General features: G+C 44.6%; 1 protein-coding gene across 5 annotated transcripts in view; it reads right to left on the bottom strand.

Annotated features, from left to right (window-relative positions):
- The window catches only part of LOC134944673 (dynein axonemal heavy chain 11-like), a 697,358-nt gene that overhangs the window by 87,529 nt on the left and 590,761 nt on the right, over nucleotides 1-19,068 (bottom strand). For all 5 annotated transcript variants that reach the window (XM_063933444.1, XM_063933440.1, XM_063933442.1 and 2 more), the window contains 3 exons: nucleotides 12,378-12,526; nucleotides 5,200-5,327; nucleotides 226-453 (listed from right to left, as the gene is read on the bottom strand). In XM_063933444.1, coding sequence (XP_063789514.1) covers nucleotides 226-453; nucleotides 5,200-5,327; nucleotides 12,378-12,526 — 505 coding nt within the window. The remainder of the gene's footprint in view (nucleotides 1-225; nucleotides 454-5,199; nucleotides 5,328-12,377; nucleotides 12,527-19,068) is intronic.

Below are 19,068 nucleotides of genomic sequence, written 5' to 3'. Positions count from 1 at the left end.
CATTTTATCGGCAAGTGTGTATGCACCTTTAGTCAGCATTACAGTGTTTTAGTTTTGCAATTAACTTAAATTCCTCTTGCAATCAGTGGAGTAGATAAAGGTCTCAATTAAAGCCACGAGGAAAATAAATAACTGATTATAGACATTTTTGTATCTGCAGAAAAGAAAACGTTTAGGTGGAAACACTCTGTGATGTGTTTCTGAACAACGTAGCATTATCCTGACCTGATCAAAGTTATCCAAAGCAGCATGCAGATTTGCCAGCATTCCGGTTGGGGGTTCGTTTGTTATTTTGATAGCATTTTCCAGGATCCCTTGTGGGATAATGTGTTCCTTAAGTGTTGGGGCAGGTTCAGCACTCATAAATACACGGTAGTCCAGGTGGCTTCCATTGCTGTATTTTTCCAGTAATTTTTCTAGAGTGTTGAGCCACTTGGCTACTAGGTGAACATTCTGTGAACAGAAAAAAAATCATGGTTTCAACTTCACATGCATTTGGATATAGCGTAAATCTGTCAGGATGTCGGTGTTCACTGGGGAAACTTGTGCATTGCAAGGAATATTATGTCCCCCTGTGCAACCTGTTGTCGATATTAGAGTAGAGATGTGTGGGTTCGGATATACTCGGTTTTGAATGCCAAATTAGTGAAAGTTCGGATTTATCTGGATTTTTCTTATTGGCTATCCAAAACACGTGACAGCCGGGTAGCCAATAAGGTGCCGTTTTTAGATCTGAGTAAATCCGGGTAAATGTGAACCCGCACATCTAATTAAAAGTCACTATTGATCTTTGTGACCTGTATTACAGCACTATCTTGTAGACTCTTTCTGACTTTATAGGGTCATAGAGCTCCTCTGTCATTAATATAATTTACAATATGGAGTGCATACACCTGTGTATATGGCTACAAAGATTCCAGTTTCACAAAGCCTGTATTACCAATTATAACAAACAAATAAAACGGTTCCCAGTACAGTAATAATAAATATAACAATAATAATAATAATAATAATAATAATAATAATAATAAAAAAGGATACGAAGGCTAATAAATTACATTTTCTATGTAATCTATGTGTATAACGGACCATGTATAACTGAGTCACTGGAATCAGACTGAATGACTGAAGCTTAGTTTCTGCATTACTTTGCTGTTTTTATATTATTTATGCTTATCACCTGACTATTTTTAATTAGATGTTGAGTGATTATTTTTTTTTATAATTTCAGCATAACCAAGGTTGTTGTTTTGTGGTACCACTGTATATTTTATCAGTATATACATAATACATGTTAGCAGGGCCAGATTAACAATGGAGCGGATGGACCTACACTTCCTGGCTTCCGCATAAAAATAGGCCCATCATAATGGCAACATGATGATGACCAGAGCTGGCCACACAGTCAGCCATATATCATAAGTATTAAAATAGTTTTTCTAGTTTTCTCAGAAAATGATGCAGTTTTAATATTGTTATGTACTTAAGGTACAGTGAAGCTGATAGTGTAGGAGGTGTACACACCCACATGGCTGTCCACAGCTCCTCCGCAAATCACAGTAGGCCTTTGAACATTTTCAGCTCCAGGCCGAGGTGGCCCTTAATCAGGCTCTGCATGTTAGCATTTCTCTACAGTCTCCTAGCACATGTAATTCACCCTATATGCAATTATTCAAGGGGATCATTCCGAGTTGATCGCTAGCTGAGTTTGTTCACAGTGCAGTGATCAGGCTAAAAACCGGCAGTTCTACGCATGCGTATGCGGCGCAATGCGCAAGCGTGACGTACGGGCACAACGAACGATGTAGTTTTGCACAGGGTCTAGCGATGCATTTCAGTTGCACTGCTTGCCGCAGAGTGATTGACATGAAGAGGGCGTTTCTGGGTGGCAACCGACCGTTTTCAGGGAGTGTGCGGAAAAACGCAGGCGTACCAGGAAAAAACGCAGGCGTGGCTGGGCGAACGCTGGGCGGGTTTGTGACATCAAATCCGACACTGAATAGTCTGAAGTGATCGCAAGCGCTGAGTAGGTTTTGAGCTACTCTGAAACTACACAAATTTTGTTTGCAGGCGCTCTGCGGTACAACCGTGCGCCCTTCTGCTAAGCTAAAATACACTCCCAGTGGGCGGCGGCATAGCGTTTGCATGGCTGCTAAAACTAGCTAGCGAGCAATCAACTCGGAATGACCCCCCAAATACATAATTACTTTTATCAGTTTGCTCCAGTCTCTGCTCCCCAATCTGTATACTTTCTCATGGAGAATCGGAATAACTCCATAGATCGACCATGCTGCATTAAGTGCTGTCTAAGTATACCGAACACAGAACTGTTTCCTACTATACTACTTAATATTAATATTTATATATAACATATGAATCTTTTCTTGCTTATAGTTTGTAAGCAGACATAAGCACATACCATCTCAGATTGTCCTAAAACTCACCTAATTAGATAAACGCTGACAAAGCTAAGAATAATGCCAGTATTAAGGTGAATGCTATTTTACATATTGCAGCCAAACAGACATGATTGGAAGTCAGAGGATACATTTATCAATGCAGATCTGCAGTGCCAGATTACCAAGTACGCAGATTAGGCACTGGCCTATGGGCCCCGCGCCTTTTAAGGGCACTGCAACAACAGATCAAAATAATATTGATTTGATCTTGAAAGTAAATTACAATCAAGCTTTCTTCATTTGTTTTACAAAAGATAGAAAAATTGAATCAACTCAAAGAAATGAACACTTTACCTTATAGACTCTATAGAGAAAATCCTGTATTAATGTAATGTACCCATTAACAATTTAAAGCACTTAAACCATAGACATCAGATTCTCATTACAGCTTCCAGATCGTAGACTGTAGGTTGGTAAAAAAAAATAAAAAAAATAAGGAGATAATTTGGGAGGGGGCCCTGATATTTCGACTGTCTAGGGGTCTCCACAGGGTTAAATCTGGCACTCCAGATCTGTATATACCAGGGTAGGGCCACCAATGTATTTTTATATTGGTAAATATTCCGCCAAAAAGTGCAACTGGTACTTATTATACTATTCTCCTTCTAATCATAATAATAATAATAATAATAATAATAATAATAATAATAATAATAATATCCTTTGCTTATAGGTTGCCAGAAGGAGTCCACAGCACTGTACAAAGTATAAGATGAGACCCAATATTGAAAATTCAAAACCGGTGTAAAATTCCACTGTTTTTAAGGAGAGAAATTGGTTATGTGGTATTCAGTAAAGCAGTCCGTAATTCTACACCCCTTAGTTCTTTTTATCAGTCTCACACTGTATCTCATCAGATGCATGCACTGGTATACCTACTCTGTACTTAAAGCGCAACAGAATATGCTGCACTATATAAGAAACTGTTAATAAATAATAAATACTTAGCAAGGAAAGTTCTGTCTGTGGAAACAGGTTGGCAAAGTACTGGCTGAGCAAAACAGATTAACCGGGTCCGCAATGAGGGGTGAGTGACTGGTTCTGCCACCCATGGCAACAGGCCAATCAGTTGGCATGGTTGCCACCCTGACCACACCCCCACTATGAACTACTTTGTGGTTTGTCTGCAAGAAAAGCCCTCAGGGTGAGCCTAGGTGTATGATGTAATGACTCTGCAATGGTGCTGGTGGGGATGGGGGATGACACAGCAGGTTGCCTGTGTAGCCTGCTACAGCACTGAGATGAACGCTGTCTGTGTGACTCCATATGACTGTTACCATAACTATAGCATTGGCCCAAAGTGTTTGAATAACTTTTATCGTTTTTTATCTTAAAAAGGGCAGGATGGTCACACAATTTTCTGCAGGAATTGCTACCAATGTAGACACACAAATAAAGCATTTGTTTCCAGAAAGGATCCCTTGCTGTTGCCATCCAGACAATGCAACAGTGATAGGAGGACAGCTGGAACGTCTAGCACCTCAATGCTGGTTATGCTATGCGTGGAGAAGACTATACCAGAAGACTGAAAGCTGTCGCTGATACCACCTGGTGATAACTTTCACTAGTAGAAGAGCTTGATAGAGAAGTCCTAACGCTACCAAAAACACCCATTTCAACATATCTCCCTTGATAAATGCCACCATGATCTTATGGATACTTACATTACAGCTCTGCAGCAGGGCAATTCATATTACACAGAACAGCGCAGGACAACGGGGGTCATTCCGAGTTGATCGCTAGCTGTCGTTCGCAGCGCAGCGATCAGGCTAAAAATCGGCACTTCTGCGCATGCGGCGCAGTGCGCACGCGCGACGTACTTTCACAAAAGCCGTTGCAGTTTCCCACAAGGTCGAGCAACGCTCTTCAGTCGCACTGCTGATCGCTGAGTGATTGACAGGAATGGGGCGTTTCTGGGAGGTAACTGACCGTTTTCAGGGAGTGTGCTAAAAGCGCAGGCGTGTCAGATACAAACGCAGGCATGCCTGGGGAAACGCGGGCGTGGCTGGCCGAATGCAGGGCGTGTTTGTGACGTCAAAACAGGAACTAAATAGTCTGAAGTAATCGCAAGCTAGGAGTAGGTCTGGAGCTGCTCAGAACCTGCTCGAATTTTTTTTTGTAGCCGCGCTGCGATCCTTTTGTTCGCACTTCTGCTAAGCTAAGATACACTCCCAGAGGGCGGCGGCCTAGCCTTTGCACTGCTGCTAAAAGCAGCTAGCGAGCGATCAACTCGGAATGAGGGCCAACATGCAGTGCTGCAATTAGCATAGGCATAAATGAACACTGTGGAGCTGACCCAATACAACACTACATAACACCTAGTAGTAGCTATGGGCAGATTCCATGATGATTGTTCTGAAATGTTTTTGGCAAGATGCATTGATCACTGCTTTCATTGCAGACTACAGTATCCAAAGCGTTCATTACTCACGCTATCTATTTTGCCATTATGTTTACAAATGATAAATAGGTCACTGCACTGTGAGAATGTTTCAATTTCAAAGAAATACCAATGCACAATTTGTGATCAATTCTATCGTCTATGTAATAAATAAAAATCCTGTTTCCCATCAGCACAAAATAACTACAGTGTGTCATTTAAGGGAGAAAAAAAAAGCAGATTTGACCATCTATCCACTTTCATTCCACAAAAGCATTTTGCAGAGCAGATTATTTTTTGTAGAAGTGCAGTCTTACAGCTCAGCAATGAGCACTGCTATAACAGACTGAATCGGCTTACTTGAAGTATAACCCAGTGGCCTTCTTTTGATGCTTTTTCCATCGCTATTTCTGCAATCCCTTCCTGCCCTTGACCCAGAGAGATATTGTGAAGTTTTCCTGAGTCAATGGTAAATCCAAGTCTGTTACCTATGTGGAAATGGCAATAATATCATCCAGATAGAACAACAAAGATGTTTTAGCAAAGCATTAGAAGAGAAACACATACATCAGAAATCTTTGCAGGAAGACAATAAACAATATTAACTATAAAGCTGATTCATATGAGTTAGATGCATGCAGCATACAGGTGAAACTCAGAAAATTAGAATATCGTGCAAAAGTTCATTTATTTCAGTAATTCAACTTAATAGGTGAAACTAATATAATATATAGACTCATTACATGCAAAGTGAGATATTTCAAGCCTTTATTTGTTATAATTTTGATGATTGTGGCTTACAGCTTAAAATAACTCCAAATACAAAATCTCAGAAAATTAGAATATTACATAAAATCAATATAAAAAATGTTTTAAATATAGAAATGTCGGACCTCTGAAAAGTATAATCATGCATATGTATGTATGTATGTATGGATTCAGTACTTGGTTTGGGCCCCTTTTGCATGAATTACTGCCTCAATGCAGCATGGAATGGATTCTATCAGCCTGTGGCACTGAGGTGTTATGGAAGACCAGGATGCTTCAATAGCGGCCTTCAGCTCTTCTGCATTGTTCGGTCTCATGTCTCTCATCTTTTTCTTGATAATGCTCCATAGATTCTCTATGGGGTTCAGGTCAGGCGAGTTTGCTGGCCAATCCAGCACAGTAATCCCACGGTCATTGAACCAGGTTTTGGTACTTTTGGCAGTGTGGGCAGGTGCCAAGTCCTGCTGGAAAATGAAGTCAGCATCTCCATAAAGCTTGTCTGCTGAAGGAAGCATGAAGTGCTCTAAAATGTCCTGGTAGACGGCTGCGTTGACTCTGGACTTAATAAAGCACAGTGGACTAACACCAGCAGATGACATGGCTCCCCAAATCAACACAGACTGTGGAAACTTCACACTGGACTTCAAGCATCTTGGATTGTGTGTCTCTCCATTCTTCCTCCATACTCTGAGACCTTGGTTTCCAAATGAGATGCAAAATTTGCTCTCACCAGAAAAGAGGACTTTGGACCACTGAGCAACAGACCATTTCTTTTTCTCTTGTCAGGAAAAGGCCATTCAAAAGTGTAGGGGAGCTTCACAAGGAGTGGACTGAGGCTGGAGGTAGTGCATCAAGAGCCACCACACACAGACGGATCCTGGACATGAGCTTCAAAAGTCGTATTCCTCTTGTCAAGCCGCTCCTGAACAACAAACATGTCAGAAGTGTCTTACCTGGGCTAAAGAAAAAAGAGGGGCATTGCCAAGAGAAAGATGAGAGACATGAGACGGAACAATGCAGAAGAGCAGAAGCCGCTATTGAAGCATCCTGGTCTTCCATAACACCTCAGCAGTGCCGCAGGCTGATAGAATCCATGCCACGCCGCATTGAGGCAGTAATTCATGCAAAAGGGGCCCAAACCAAGTACTGGGTACATGCAGTATGCATGATTATACTTTTCAGAGGGCCGACATTTCTGTATTTAACATCCTTTTTGTTATTGATTATATGTAATAATCAAATTTTCTGAGATTTGAATTTGGGGTTTTCTTAAGCTGTAAGCCACAATCATCAAAATGATAACAAATAAAGGCTTGAAATATATCACTTTGCATGTAATGAGTCTAAATAATATATTAGTTTCACCTTTTAAGTTGAATTACTGAAATAAATGAACTTTTGCACGATATTCTAATTTTCTGAGTTTCACCTGTATGTAACATGGAATTACATGTGCACCAGACTGATAAATGGATAATGTGTACTGACATGTATAAGTGGGTTGGGACTGGGAGTCGGCATTTGGGATCCCGGAGGTCAGCATACGACCCTTGGATCCCGGCCGCTAGAATGCCGGCAGGGGATGAGAACAATGCAGACCCTTGCGGCTCGCTGCGCTTGCCATGCAGTTGGCTTGGTGGCTTGCTGCGAATAGAGCCTCGGGGTCGACATTCCGACTGCCGGCATTTTGAGCACTCGGAATTCCGGTGTCAGCATGGTAACTGCCGGGATCCCGAGCGCCGGTCACATGACCGCATCCTGTACAAGCTCTACAATACAAGTCTTTATTGGGAGACTCTAAAATTATATCGCACAGTATAAAGACAGTGATATAATGAACTAGTAACCACTTCTCCCAATAATCCCAATTTTAATATGACTGTCCCAATTTACAAAGCCCAGAAAGGTACAGCTTGCAGGGTCTGACTGGCTCACAGGAGTGTAAGGGAAAGCCCCGGTGCCCCTCCCCCCCCCCCAGGGATCAGGTTCCAGACTGTGTACTTGACTTGTACATTATATGCATGTTACATTATACTACACAGGACTATGGTGTATTTTCTACAGTGCATTGCTGTTATTAATTTGGTACATTATCATGCATGCACTAGCAGTATTTACTATATATATTTATCAAGGTGCCCAGACCATGCACTAATGGTTAGCCAAGCCTCTAAGCATGGGCCCCTACCACTGCATTCCCCCGCTAAGCCCTTCAAGCCTAAGTCCAACACTGACTGCTTGCCTGAAAGTGGGTGGGACATTGTTAAAATGTGTTTAGGGTTGTGTAAGTTGGAGGTTGGAATTTTGGAGGATCAGGGTATGTTTGGAGGTATGTAGGGCTATAGCACAGTTGTCATGTGCCCTGTCCTAGCCCTGCTCACAAACATGTGACATCATCATATCACAACGAGGGAGCCGGGCTGCTGGACCAGGGAGAAGTTTAAAGTGCCCTCAGCATCCTAAGAATACTCCAGGTGGCAGCTTTCTAGGCTGCAGGGTGCCGTTCCAGGACAGCAACACTGCCATAGGTGTGCGCAGGGGGGGTGCCTGGTGCGCACAGGCACCCCCTAATGTCTGTCACCTCCTCACACACACCTGCTGCTGCTGCAGTATCGGCGATCGCCGAGTGTGCTCATTTCTGTCCTCCCGCCCATTGCGCCCGCCATTCCCTCCGCTCAGTCTGGCTGTCATTCATTTGTATGGGTGTAGCATCACCGACGTAATCCTACTCCCAGTTCCTCTAACCTGTGGGATGTGTCGTGATGATATCATGCTGCGTGCATGCCCGCTCATGCTCCCACCCACACTCTCTCTCCTCATCATGTGCCAACGCCACAGAATACAGCGTTCCTCTTGGAGGAGGACAAGCTGAAATTCAATATCAATATATATCTCGAGAGATTAGGATATAATCTATGGTACACTGCCACCCCCTAGACCCTGCCCCTTGGGCAGCAGCACCCCTCACCCACCCCTAGTTACAGCCCTGGAGGTATACTATAACTAGCGGTGCCAAATGATGAATAAAGTACTTATGGCCTACAAAAATGATTCCACTGTATGTGGATGGAGGGTTTACTCTAAGGGGAAAGATTATTTATTTATTTTTATTTCATTTTTTTTTAAATCAATTCTCTTTCTCTTTTTGTGATTTATATGGCAATTTGCAATTCAGCTAAGCTACTAAAGGTATATTGCCGTGTAAACATCCACTTTAACCAAACTTCAAACAAAATAATACAGCAGGGTGAATGTAGTGCACAATTGCAATGGAAAGCTTCAAGAGGATCCTCACTGCTTCAGGCAGTCAAAACTGAAAAACAGGTTTCCCACTCATGTCAATGGAGTGGACAGTACCGGGGAAGGGTGTGTGTGTGTGTGTGTGTGTGTGGTGGGGTGTTATGGGGGCTTTAAAACGCAATATACAGTCCATTGTGCAAGGTTAACGGTGCTCTTTATTTTTGTTATATGACATATTTTTACATAGATGATTTTTACGGTCTCTTTCCTTTATTTGCATGTTAGCAGCAAACAGACATAGCAGTCATGGAAGAGAAATAAAAAGAATTAAGAAATGGAGAGCATTATGTATATATTGGTAGTTTCAAAGTTAGGGCCTAATTCAGACCTGATCGCTGTTGCGTGAATTCGCAAGGCGGCTGATTATCGATCAACTGTGCATGCGTACAGATCGTAGTGCGCACGCATGATGCCAAACTGCGAAAGAATTCAACATGTTTTTAGATCGCTAGGCGTATGCAAGTTGATTGACAGGAAGCGGATGTTTGTGGGTGGTAACTGGCCATTTTCTGAGAGGGTCAGGAAAGAAACAGGCGTTCCCAAGCGTTTTGAGGGAGGTAAAGAATATAGAGGTAATACCTCAAGTGCGCAAGCGTCAGCTAATTGAAAAGGTGGAAAAAGTGTCACCCACACTAGAAAGAGAGAGAACAAGCAAGAGAAATCCACCCCACAACAAGCGCACACAATACTTAGTATATAAAGTCCTTCACAGTCTTGAAGTACTCCAGCTGGATGGTGCGTCTCCCTGGTTCTGGGTATATTTGGACTCCTGACCCAGAACCAGGAAGACTGTTCCAGGGATGCCTGAGGTTTCTCCCGGTTCATGCTTTTTTGTCTACCTGCTGTAGACCATACCATCTGGTAGGAGCCCATTTACCTGCATTGCCATTGTGGATTTTGTTATTCCATGTGTTTATGTCTGTGTCTGACAGACCTATCTTATTGGTAGGAGTCTGTCCTGCTTCTGTATTTTAATAAATATCTGTATGGTGGTTTTCCGTTTTAGATTTGCATGGTCTTCTGAGTAATTATGGACTAAGGGAAGACAAGGAAGTGGCCTTCAGGCCCGGTGGAATAAAATGGCCTGACTCTGCTGCCATACTTACCTATTTTGTTTACCTAAACTGTAGACATAATCCTACGGTACGAATCCAACCTACTTAAGTCTGTGACTGTGATTTTTAATTATTGATAGTATTACAGTATGTCTATATTTTTATTATTTTTCATGGGGTTTTGAATACGCACCATCCAGCTGGAGTACTTCAAGACTGTGAAGGACTTTATATACTAAGTATCGTGTGCGCTTTTTGTGGGGTGGATTTCTCTTGCTTGTTTTGAGGCAGGGTGTATAACGTCAGCTCGGGCCCCGATCAGCCTGTTTCTATCGCATTGTTGGAGTAGCTCCTGGTGAGTCATACTTGCCTACCCTCCCGGAAAGGCCGGGAGACTCCGAAAATGTGGTTGCACTTCCGATCCCCCGGAAAGGTGGGCAAGTGTCCCGCTTTTTCTGGGATCCCCCGCACTCCCCCTCGGCTGCCCACAGCAGAGAACAAATGGGCAGTCCGAGGGAGATACAATGACGCGATTCGCGCTGTTTCGTGTCATCGTAACTCCACCCCCCACTGTACAGTGCCTGTTTTCTCCGCACTGTCTAGTGGGGGGTGGGGCCATGATGACGCAAATATGATGCCACGCCCCTGGACCGCTCACTTTCCCCATCGGCCACGCCCCCAGACCGCCCACATTGCCATTGGACATGCCCCCATTAGCCTACCACGCTGCAGCCTCCCGGAAGATGGTGCAGCAAGGTAGGCACCTATGTGGTGAGTGAGTTGCGAACAGATTTGCAGCTGATCTGCGTTTAAAAAGCTTCTTGCACACAGACTTGCACGGGGCGGGTATACACGGGTATTTGACTATCTGATTGCAAACCTCTGCAACCTCGCAGAGGAGTGACCAGGTCTGAATTAGGCCCCTAGTTACCATAAAATGAGAAAATCTAAGTGGCTTGTGTGGGAGCAAAGTTACTTTTTAATTTTTTTTTATTTTGTTTATTCCCAACCCGGCATCAGCTCTATAATGTCTAAGTTACGGCAGCAGAGTTGCTAGGACAGCGGATTTGTTTTGATGATTGTCGTCTGGATACCCTGCTGTTCATTCTTTATCCTTTGCATGGATTTAGGTCCTCAGTTTCAAGTGGGCAGGGATAGAACAACCTGTGGCTGATCACATCACCCAAAATGTTGACATCAGTACAGAGTATTTCAGGAGATTGGTGTGCTGATTTTGCTTTCCCATTGTGTGACAGTGTGAGGAGAGAACTGCATGTGACAGGGGGAGTGCTATGGTTTGAAATAGGGTGAAGTACATTATGGAGCTGTTGCTGTTTACAGTAACAAAAATAATGTTCTGGTTCTGTATTATAGGTCCAGCATGTCCTGGGGAAAGAAACAATCCTTACCCACACGCTCTAGTAAATGTATCAGCCTCGGGGCTCCAGCTGGCAGGGCATCCCCTGCACTATCATACTTTACTTTAGTGGGCGGCAGTGCCGCTTCAACAATTCTTATTCCAGTCGATGGCACAGAAGTTTTTAAATAAGCAACATTACTGCTTAGCTGTAGGCAGGGAAAACAGTGAACAGAATCAAAGCAGAGAATACACTTTTGCATCCTTTTTAAATAGGCCTTTATGTAGAATCTTATGGTGATGCATAGTGTCCTGCAGATAACAGCCGGTCACTGATTAGCTGCTCTCATGAACAATCCTAAGGGGATGCATTTAGCATCCCAGAAGTCAGGATGCCGGCCAGCGGCGTTACTTTCTAGAGAGGAGGGGACCCGTGTGCAGACTCTGTGTGCGGGCCCCCTCCTCTCCTGTAGCCATCACCGCCGCTGTTAGCGCTCTCAGCACTGAGACTCTGGCACAGTGCCAGAGTCTACAGCGCATGCGCAGGACTCCGAAAATGGCCACCGCGCCATCTTTTCGGAGTCCTGTGCATGCGCTGTAGACTCTGTCACTTTGCCAGAGTCTCTAGTGCTCAGTGCGCTAGCAGCGGCGGTGATGGCTACAGGGGAGGAGGGGGCCCGCACACAGTCTCCGATGGACGCCGGAAAGGTGAGTATAGAAGAAATGGGTGCAGTGTGTGCGGTGTGTGCCCCCTCTGGACTCAGGGGCCCGTGTGCACCGCACACACTGCACCCATTATAGATACGCCAGTGATGATGGCAGTCATTTGACTGATGTTGGAATCCTGACACTACTTGGAATATCGGCGCCGGAACACCGACCTCCGCCATACGGAAGGTAAGTATCAGGGTTACTGTTAGGGGAGGGATGGTGTTAGGTTTCGGCAGTAGATGGGGGGTGTTAGTTTAGCCAACTCCTGCTCATATGGCATTCCACTACTTCAGTCACGAAAATATATATTTTGAAAATGTATGTTATAAAAGCATTACATTTCCTACCAAGTGTCTCCACGTCTTTCAGCGGATCAACTCCCGGAGACAGGATAAAGAATATAGTGGTGGCCGGTCCACTCTCGTGAAAGGACTTGGCAAACTCTGTTTTACGTCTCTCCACGTACTTGGCTCCCAGTTTCTCTTCAACAAAGTTTCTGCATGTTCACAAATCATATTAAACATACAGTGAGTATATAAAGCGTATATTATAAGCAAATGTATATGTTTTCAAATTCAAAGTCACATAGATGCAATCATAGTTGTGCGCATGGGGCAGCCCCAAACTGCATCTAAAGCATCTTCTCCTCGCATTTCAGCCGGCTCCCAGGGAAGAGGCAGTCTCTTTATGAATCAAAGATGTCCAATATGAAAACACTATGGGGGTAATTCAGAGTTGATCGCAGCAGCAAATTTGTTAGCCATTGTCAAAAACCATGGTGGTCATTCCGAGTTGTTCGCTCGTTGACGATTTTTGCTATGCTGCGATTTGTTGCTAACTGCGCATGTGCATGGTACGCAGAGCGCATGTGCTAAGTTATTTAGCACTCAACTTAGTAGATTTGCTGGTGTTCGTGCAACGATTTTCAGTCGCACTGCTGATTGGTGAATGATTGACAGGAAAGGGGCGTTTCTGGGTAGTAACTGAACGTTTTCCGGGAGTGTGCTAAAAAACGCAGGCGTGTCAGGGAAAAACGTGGGAGTGTCTGGAGAAACGGGGAGTGGCTGGCCGAACGCAGTGCGTGTTTGTGACGTCAAACCAGGAACTAAACGGACCGAGCTGATCGCAATCTAGGAGTAGGTCTGGAGCTACTCAGAAACTGCAGCAAAATATTTAGTAGCAGTTCTGCTAATCTTTCGTTCGCTATTCTGCTAAGCTAAGATACACTCCCAGAGGGCGGCAGCCTAGCGTTTGCAATGCTGCTAAAAGCAGCTAGCGAGCGAACAACTCGGAATGAGGGCCCATGTGCACTGCAGGTGTGGCAGATATAACATGTGCAGAGAGAGTTAGATTTGGGTGGGTTATTTTGTTTCTGTGCAGGGTAAATACTGGCTGCTTTATTTTTACACTGCAATTTAGATTTCAGTTTTAACACACCCCACCCAAATCTAACTCTCTCTGCACATGTTATATCTGCCCCCCCCCCCCCCTGCAGTGCACATGGTTTTGCCCAACTGCTAACCAATTTGCTGCGTCGATCGACTCTGAATTAGGCCCTATATATGGATAGAGCAGTTTCATAATAGCCATCTTAGGTTCAAAACGAGGCTGCCTCTTCATTGGATGCCAGCTGAGATGTTTGATGGAGACATTAGCAGGGACTACAGCCGGGCTGCCCAGATGAATATTCTATGTCTCAGGGATGGGGCCCACCCCTTGCCTGGCTCCTGTGCATGCTCATGGCCACCATTCAAATAAAATATAAAACAAAAACAATTAATGACAGCTACCGCAAGGTGATAATTATCATAAAGACATCATAAACAAGGCTCAGGATGCACTCTATCCAGCAATATTTTCATGATGCCATAAAGTAGATATCTGCACCATTGCTTGTCTCCAATGGAGTTAGCAGAAAGGGTGCGGTTACTAGGATCAGCCACGGTAGCTGGTAGCTCAGTGATAACAGTGGCAGTAACCACTATGCAGTAAGAGGCCTTCTTCAGGCGAAGACCACTATCAAGTGACTTGGGAGGTCATTCAGATCTGATCGCTGCTGTGCGTTTTTGCACAGCGGGCGATCAGGTCCAAACAGGTGTATGCACCGCCATACGCAGGCGCGTTGGACAGCAAAAAAGGGCATCGCTGGTCAGCAACAGGATGGTGCGAAAAATCAGTTTGCATGTGCGTTCGCAAGGTGATTGACAGGAAGAGGCAGTTTGTGGGTGGTAACTGACCGTTTACTGGGAGGGTGTCTGATGTCAGTTCTGGCCCCGAACAGCCTGTTTCTATCACACTGGAAGAGTAAGGGGGTCATTCAGATCTGATTGCTGGGCTGCGTTTTTTTGCTGTCCTGCGATTAGATAGTCGCTGCCTACAGGGTAGTGTAAATTCACCATGCAAGTGTGCGATCGCATGTGTAGCTGAGCTGCAAAAATTCACTTCCAGTGCGATCAAATCAGGCTGATGGGGGCCGGAGCTGACGTCAGACTCCCTCCCTGAAAACGCTTGGGCACGCCTGCGTTTTGCCGAAAACACTCCCAGTAAACGGTCAGTTACCACCCACAAATGGCTTCCTCCTGTCAATCACCTTGCGAACGCCCGTGCAAACTGATTTTTCGCATCATCCCATCGCTGACCGGCTGGCGATGCCCTTTGTTGCTGTCCAATGCGCCTGTGCATTGCGGTGCATACGCATGCGCAGTTTGGACCTGATCGCCCGCTGTGCGAAAACGAACAGCAGTGATCAGATCTGAATTACCCCCTAAGTCCTGGGTTGCGCACAGACTGCACAAAGTGAATTTTTGCAGCTCTGCTACACATGCGATCGCACACTTGCACGGCGAATTTAGGTGGCGATTAGATCGCAGGACAGCAAAAAACGCAGCCCAGCGATCAGATCTGAATGACCCTCTTGGTAAATAACTCGTTTGATGATGGAAAGCAGCACACAAGCTGCCATATCACAGACATCTGCCTGACTCAGGCAGGATCCAGCTGGCTTTTATCAAGCAAACTTTACAAAGTGACTAGTTTGGGCTTTGCAGCACATCTCCCTTAGAAAGGATAAAATTGCTTTTGCTTATTTATTACAGCAGACTTGGCAGCCAGGAAAGGTTTTACTTTTACAAGGAAGGGGGCTTGGATGTATCACAGCTCACCCACGTGGGCACAATCTCAGGAAGAATCCTGGTCTACATGTCACCACTCGCACAGCTGCCCGATTAACGTCTACATTATGGGCTTGAAAGTCTTGCCTGCAAAGCAACAAAACTAACTCCAGTGCTAGCAATGAAGTTGCTTAACCTCAAATAAGATCAGTATAAAAATAAAAATCAGTATCTGTCCAAATCTCTATCCCCGAGTGACTTGTGCACTGAAATATATACGGTAGAACGCTCTACTATAGTCTATTAATTTTTTTACTTTAAACAATCACAAACTCTTATCTGCCCAATTCTACATTGCCAAAACTCATGGGCATTGATGTTGAGTTGAATATAAAGCTGTTTTTTGTTTTTACACAAATAGCTACTTCTCATGTCCACAAAAATAACCATATCCCATATGTGTATGCAGATTTGGTCAGATCTTAAACACTGGGAAACACGGCCTGGGCACAATACGGGCATCGTTACATAACTGTGGCTAATGCCGACTTGCACTGAGACGCAGATGCGCCTGTCAGTATCCCTGTCACTTGGAGCTATCTCTTAGTGCTGGTAAAAATACGTATTGATTATGAGGATGGTTGCAGCACTAGCTAGCCACTTCTGATTGGCTGATTGCGGATGACCTCTGGTGCTGATTGGTGCTCTATTTATTGTTCGTTCCCACATCATATAATTTTGCGGGTGTATTTTGCCATGAAATTCGTGCTACTTTCATTGTTATATAAGGGAGAAGATAATACATGTAATGATAATACATTAAACGTTAATACATTAAACGTTTGGTTTTTAGAACACACATAACAGCAAATGTGCTGTTATCAAAACAAAAGATATATATATATATATATATATATATATAGAAGAACATATGGTGGCACTCAGAAAAAACGACAGCAGAGGCAACGCTGATGCGGTCAACGTTTCAGGGATGGCTCCCTTTTATCGAGACACAACCAGCAACCTGTGATACAGGACATATATATACACAACACCGGTACCTTACAAGACTCCAATCGCGTGGCTCCGTCCGCCTCCCCCTGCCGCCGGGCGATGACGTCATCAGCGTAGGCCTGCGCCGAGATTCTACGTCGGGCGGGTAGGGGGCGCGGCTCCGCACACACGTCAGGGCATTGCTAGGCAACCGTAAACAACAGGAAGTTGTCTTCTAAGGCTGCTCGTATACTAGACCTGTGTAAGGCAATCCTCTCCTTGAACTGTCTGATACTTTTGCCGACCTATAGCAGCCCACAGGGGCATTTAATGTAATAAACAATAAATTTAAATTTACTGCTACATGTCAGTGTGTACTTAATGTTGAAGAGCTTGCCCGATCTAGGATGGTTAAAGGTGCTACCAGGTTCTAGACAACTACAGGTGGTGCACCCTGTACACCTATAGTTGCCCGGTTTGCGAGTCAAAAAATGTGGCAATCTTTCTTCATATAATTCTGTTTTCAGGATGGTTTTGCTGAAGCATAATTTATGTTGTGATGTATAGCTATTTATACACCAGCATATTAACTACATTGCCTGCCCTTACAATTATGTATTCTGCTGTATAAGAGCGCTGCCCGGTATTGACATACACATTTTCAGGTGGTTTTAATTGTTTGTTATTTTCATTTTTTGTATTAGTTATTCGTAGGAGCGATATCTCAGTGTGTCTGCACTTCCTGTTGTTTACGGTTGCCTAGCAATGCCCTGACGTGTGTGCGGAGCCGCGCCCCCTACCCGCCTGCCGTAGAATCTCGGCGCAGGCCTGCGCTGATGACGTCATCGCCCGGCGGCAGAGAGAGGCGGATGGAGCCACGCGATTGGAGTCTTGTAAGGTACCGGTGTTGTATATATATGTCTTGTATCACAGGTTGCTGGTTGTGTCTTGATAAAAGGGAGCCATCCCTGAAACGTTGACCGCATCAGCGTTGCCTCTGCTGTCGTTTTTTCTGAGTGCCACCATACGTTCTTCTACATGCTCATTCAGAGAGGTTAGGCACCGGACCCGTTGTTACTACTGCAAGCGTGAGTGCCGGACTTTTGTCTGTATATATATATATATATATATATATATATATATATATATATTTATTTTACAAATGGACCAGTCACAGTACTTTAGAGATGTGCGGCGGGCACTTTTCATGTTTTGTGTTTTGGTTCTGGTTCCATGCTCGTGTTTTGGATCTGGATTGGTTTTGCCAAAACCACCCTTTCGTGTTTTGGTTTTGGATCTGGAGGATTTTTGAAAAAAACATAAAAACAGCTAAAATCACAGAATTTGGGGGTAATTTTGATCCTACGGTATTATTAACCTCAATAACATTCATTTTGATCCTACGGTATTATTAACCACAATAACATTAATTTCCACTCTTTTCCAGTCTATTCTGAATACCTCACAATAGTGTTTTAGGCTATAAGGTTGCACCGAGGTGGCTGTATGACTAAGCTAAGCGACACAAGTGTGCGGCACAAACATTCGGCCCACCTAGGAGTGGCACTGCAGTTACAGACAGGATGGCACTTAAAAAACTAGGCCCCAAACAGCACATCATGCAAAGAAGTAAAAGAGGTGCAATGAGATAGCTGTATGACTAAGCTAAGCGACACAAGTGTGCGGCACAATCACCTGGCCCATCTAGGAGTGGCACTGCAGTTGCAGACAGGATGGCACTTAAAAAATTAGGCCCCAAACAGCACATCGTGCAAAGAAGTAAAAGAGGTGCAATTAGATAGCTGTATGACTAAGCTAAGCGACACAAGTGTGCGGCACAAATATTCGGCCCATCTAGGAGTGGCACTGCAGTTGCAGACAGGATGGCACTTAAAAAACTAGGCCCCAAACAGCACATCGTGCAAAGAAGTAAAAGAGGTGCAATTAGATAGCTGTATGACTAAGCTAAGCGACACAAGTGTGCGGCACAAACATTCGGCCCATCTAGGAGTGGCACTGCAGTTGCAGACAGGATGGCACTTAAAAAACTAGGCCCCAAACAGCACATCATGCAAAGAAGTAAAAGAGGTGCAATGAGATAGCTGTATGACTAAGCTAAGCGACACAAGTGTGCGGCACAATCACCTGGCCCATCTAGGAGTGGCACTGCAGTTGCAGACAGGATGGCACGTAAAAAACTAGGCCCCAAACAGCACATCGTACAAAGAAGTAAAAGAGGTGCAATTAGATAGCTGTATGACTAAGCTAAGCGACACAAGTGTGCGGCCCAATCACCTGGCCCATCTAGGAGTGGCACTGCAGTTGCAGACAGGATGGCACTTAAAAAACTAGGCCCCAAACAGCACATCATACAAAGAAGTAAAAGAGGTGCAATGAGATAGCTGTATGACTAAGCTAAGCGACACAAGTGTGCGGCACAAACATTCGGCCCATCTAGGAGTGGCACTGCAGTTGCAGACAGGATGGCACTTAAAAAAACTAGGCCTCAAACCTCAAATCATGCATAGAAGAAAAAAAGGGTGCAATGAGGTAGCTGTATGACTAAGCTAAGCGACACAAGTGTGTGGCACAAACAACTTGGGACGTGCTAGAATTTGCCCAGATGTAATACACACACAATATTGGTGGCACAGGAGAGCGCAGCGGCGTAACTAGGGCCCCGCAGCCACTGCGATCGCTTGGAGGCGCAGGGCTGCGGGGGCGCCGCCGCCACTGATTGTTTTGGGAAGGACACAGAGGGCACAGTGCGTGCCTCTCCTGTGTGTCCCTCCTGGGTCTCCGGCGGAAACGGCGTGTCTGTTAAATGAAGTGCTGGTTCGTGAGCTCTGATTGGCTCACGAACCGGCACTTCATTTGACTGACACGCCGCTGGAGACACAGGAGGGATACACAGGAGAGGTGCGCACTGTGTCCT

Source organism: Pseudophryne corroboree, chromosome 7 (assembly GCF_028390025.1).
Source record: "Pseudophryne corroboree isolate aPseCor3 chromosome 7, aPseCor3.hap2, whole genome shotgun sequence".
Taxonomy (NCBI): Eukaryota; Metazoa; Chordata; class Amphibia; order Anura; family Myobatrachidae; genus Pseudophryne; species Pseudophryne corroboree.
Note: the sequence above shows the minus strand (reverse complement) of the source record. Positions and strands in the feature narration are given on the sequence as shown.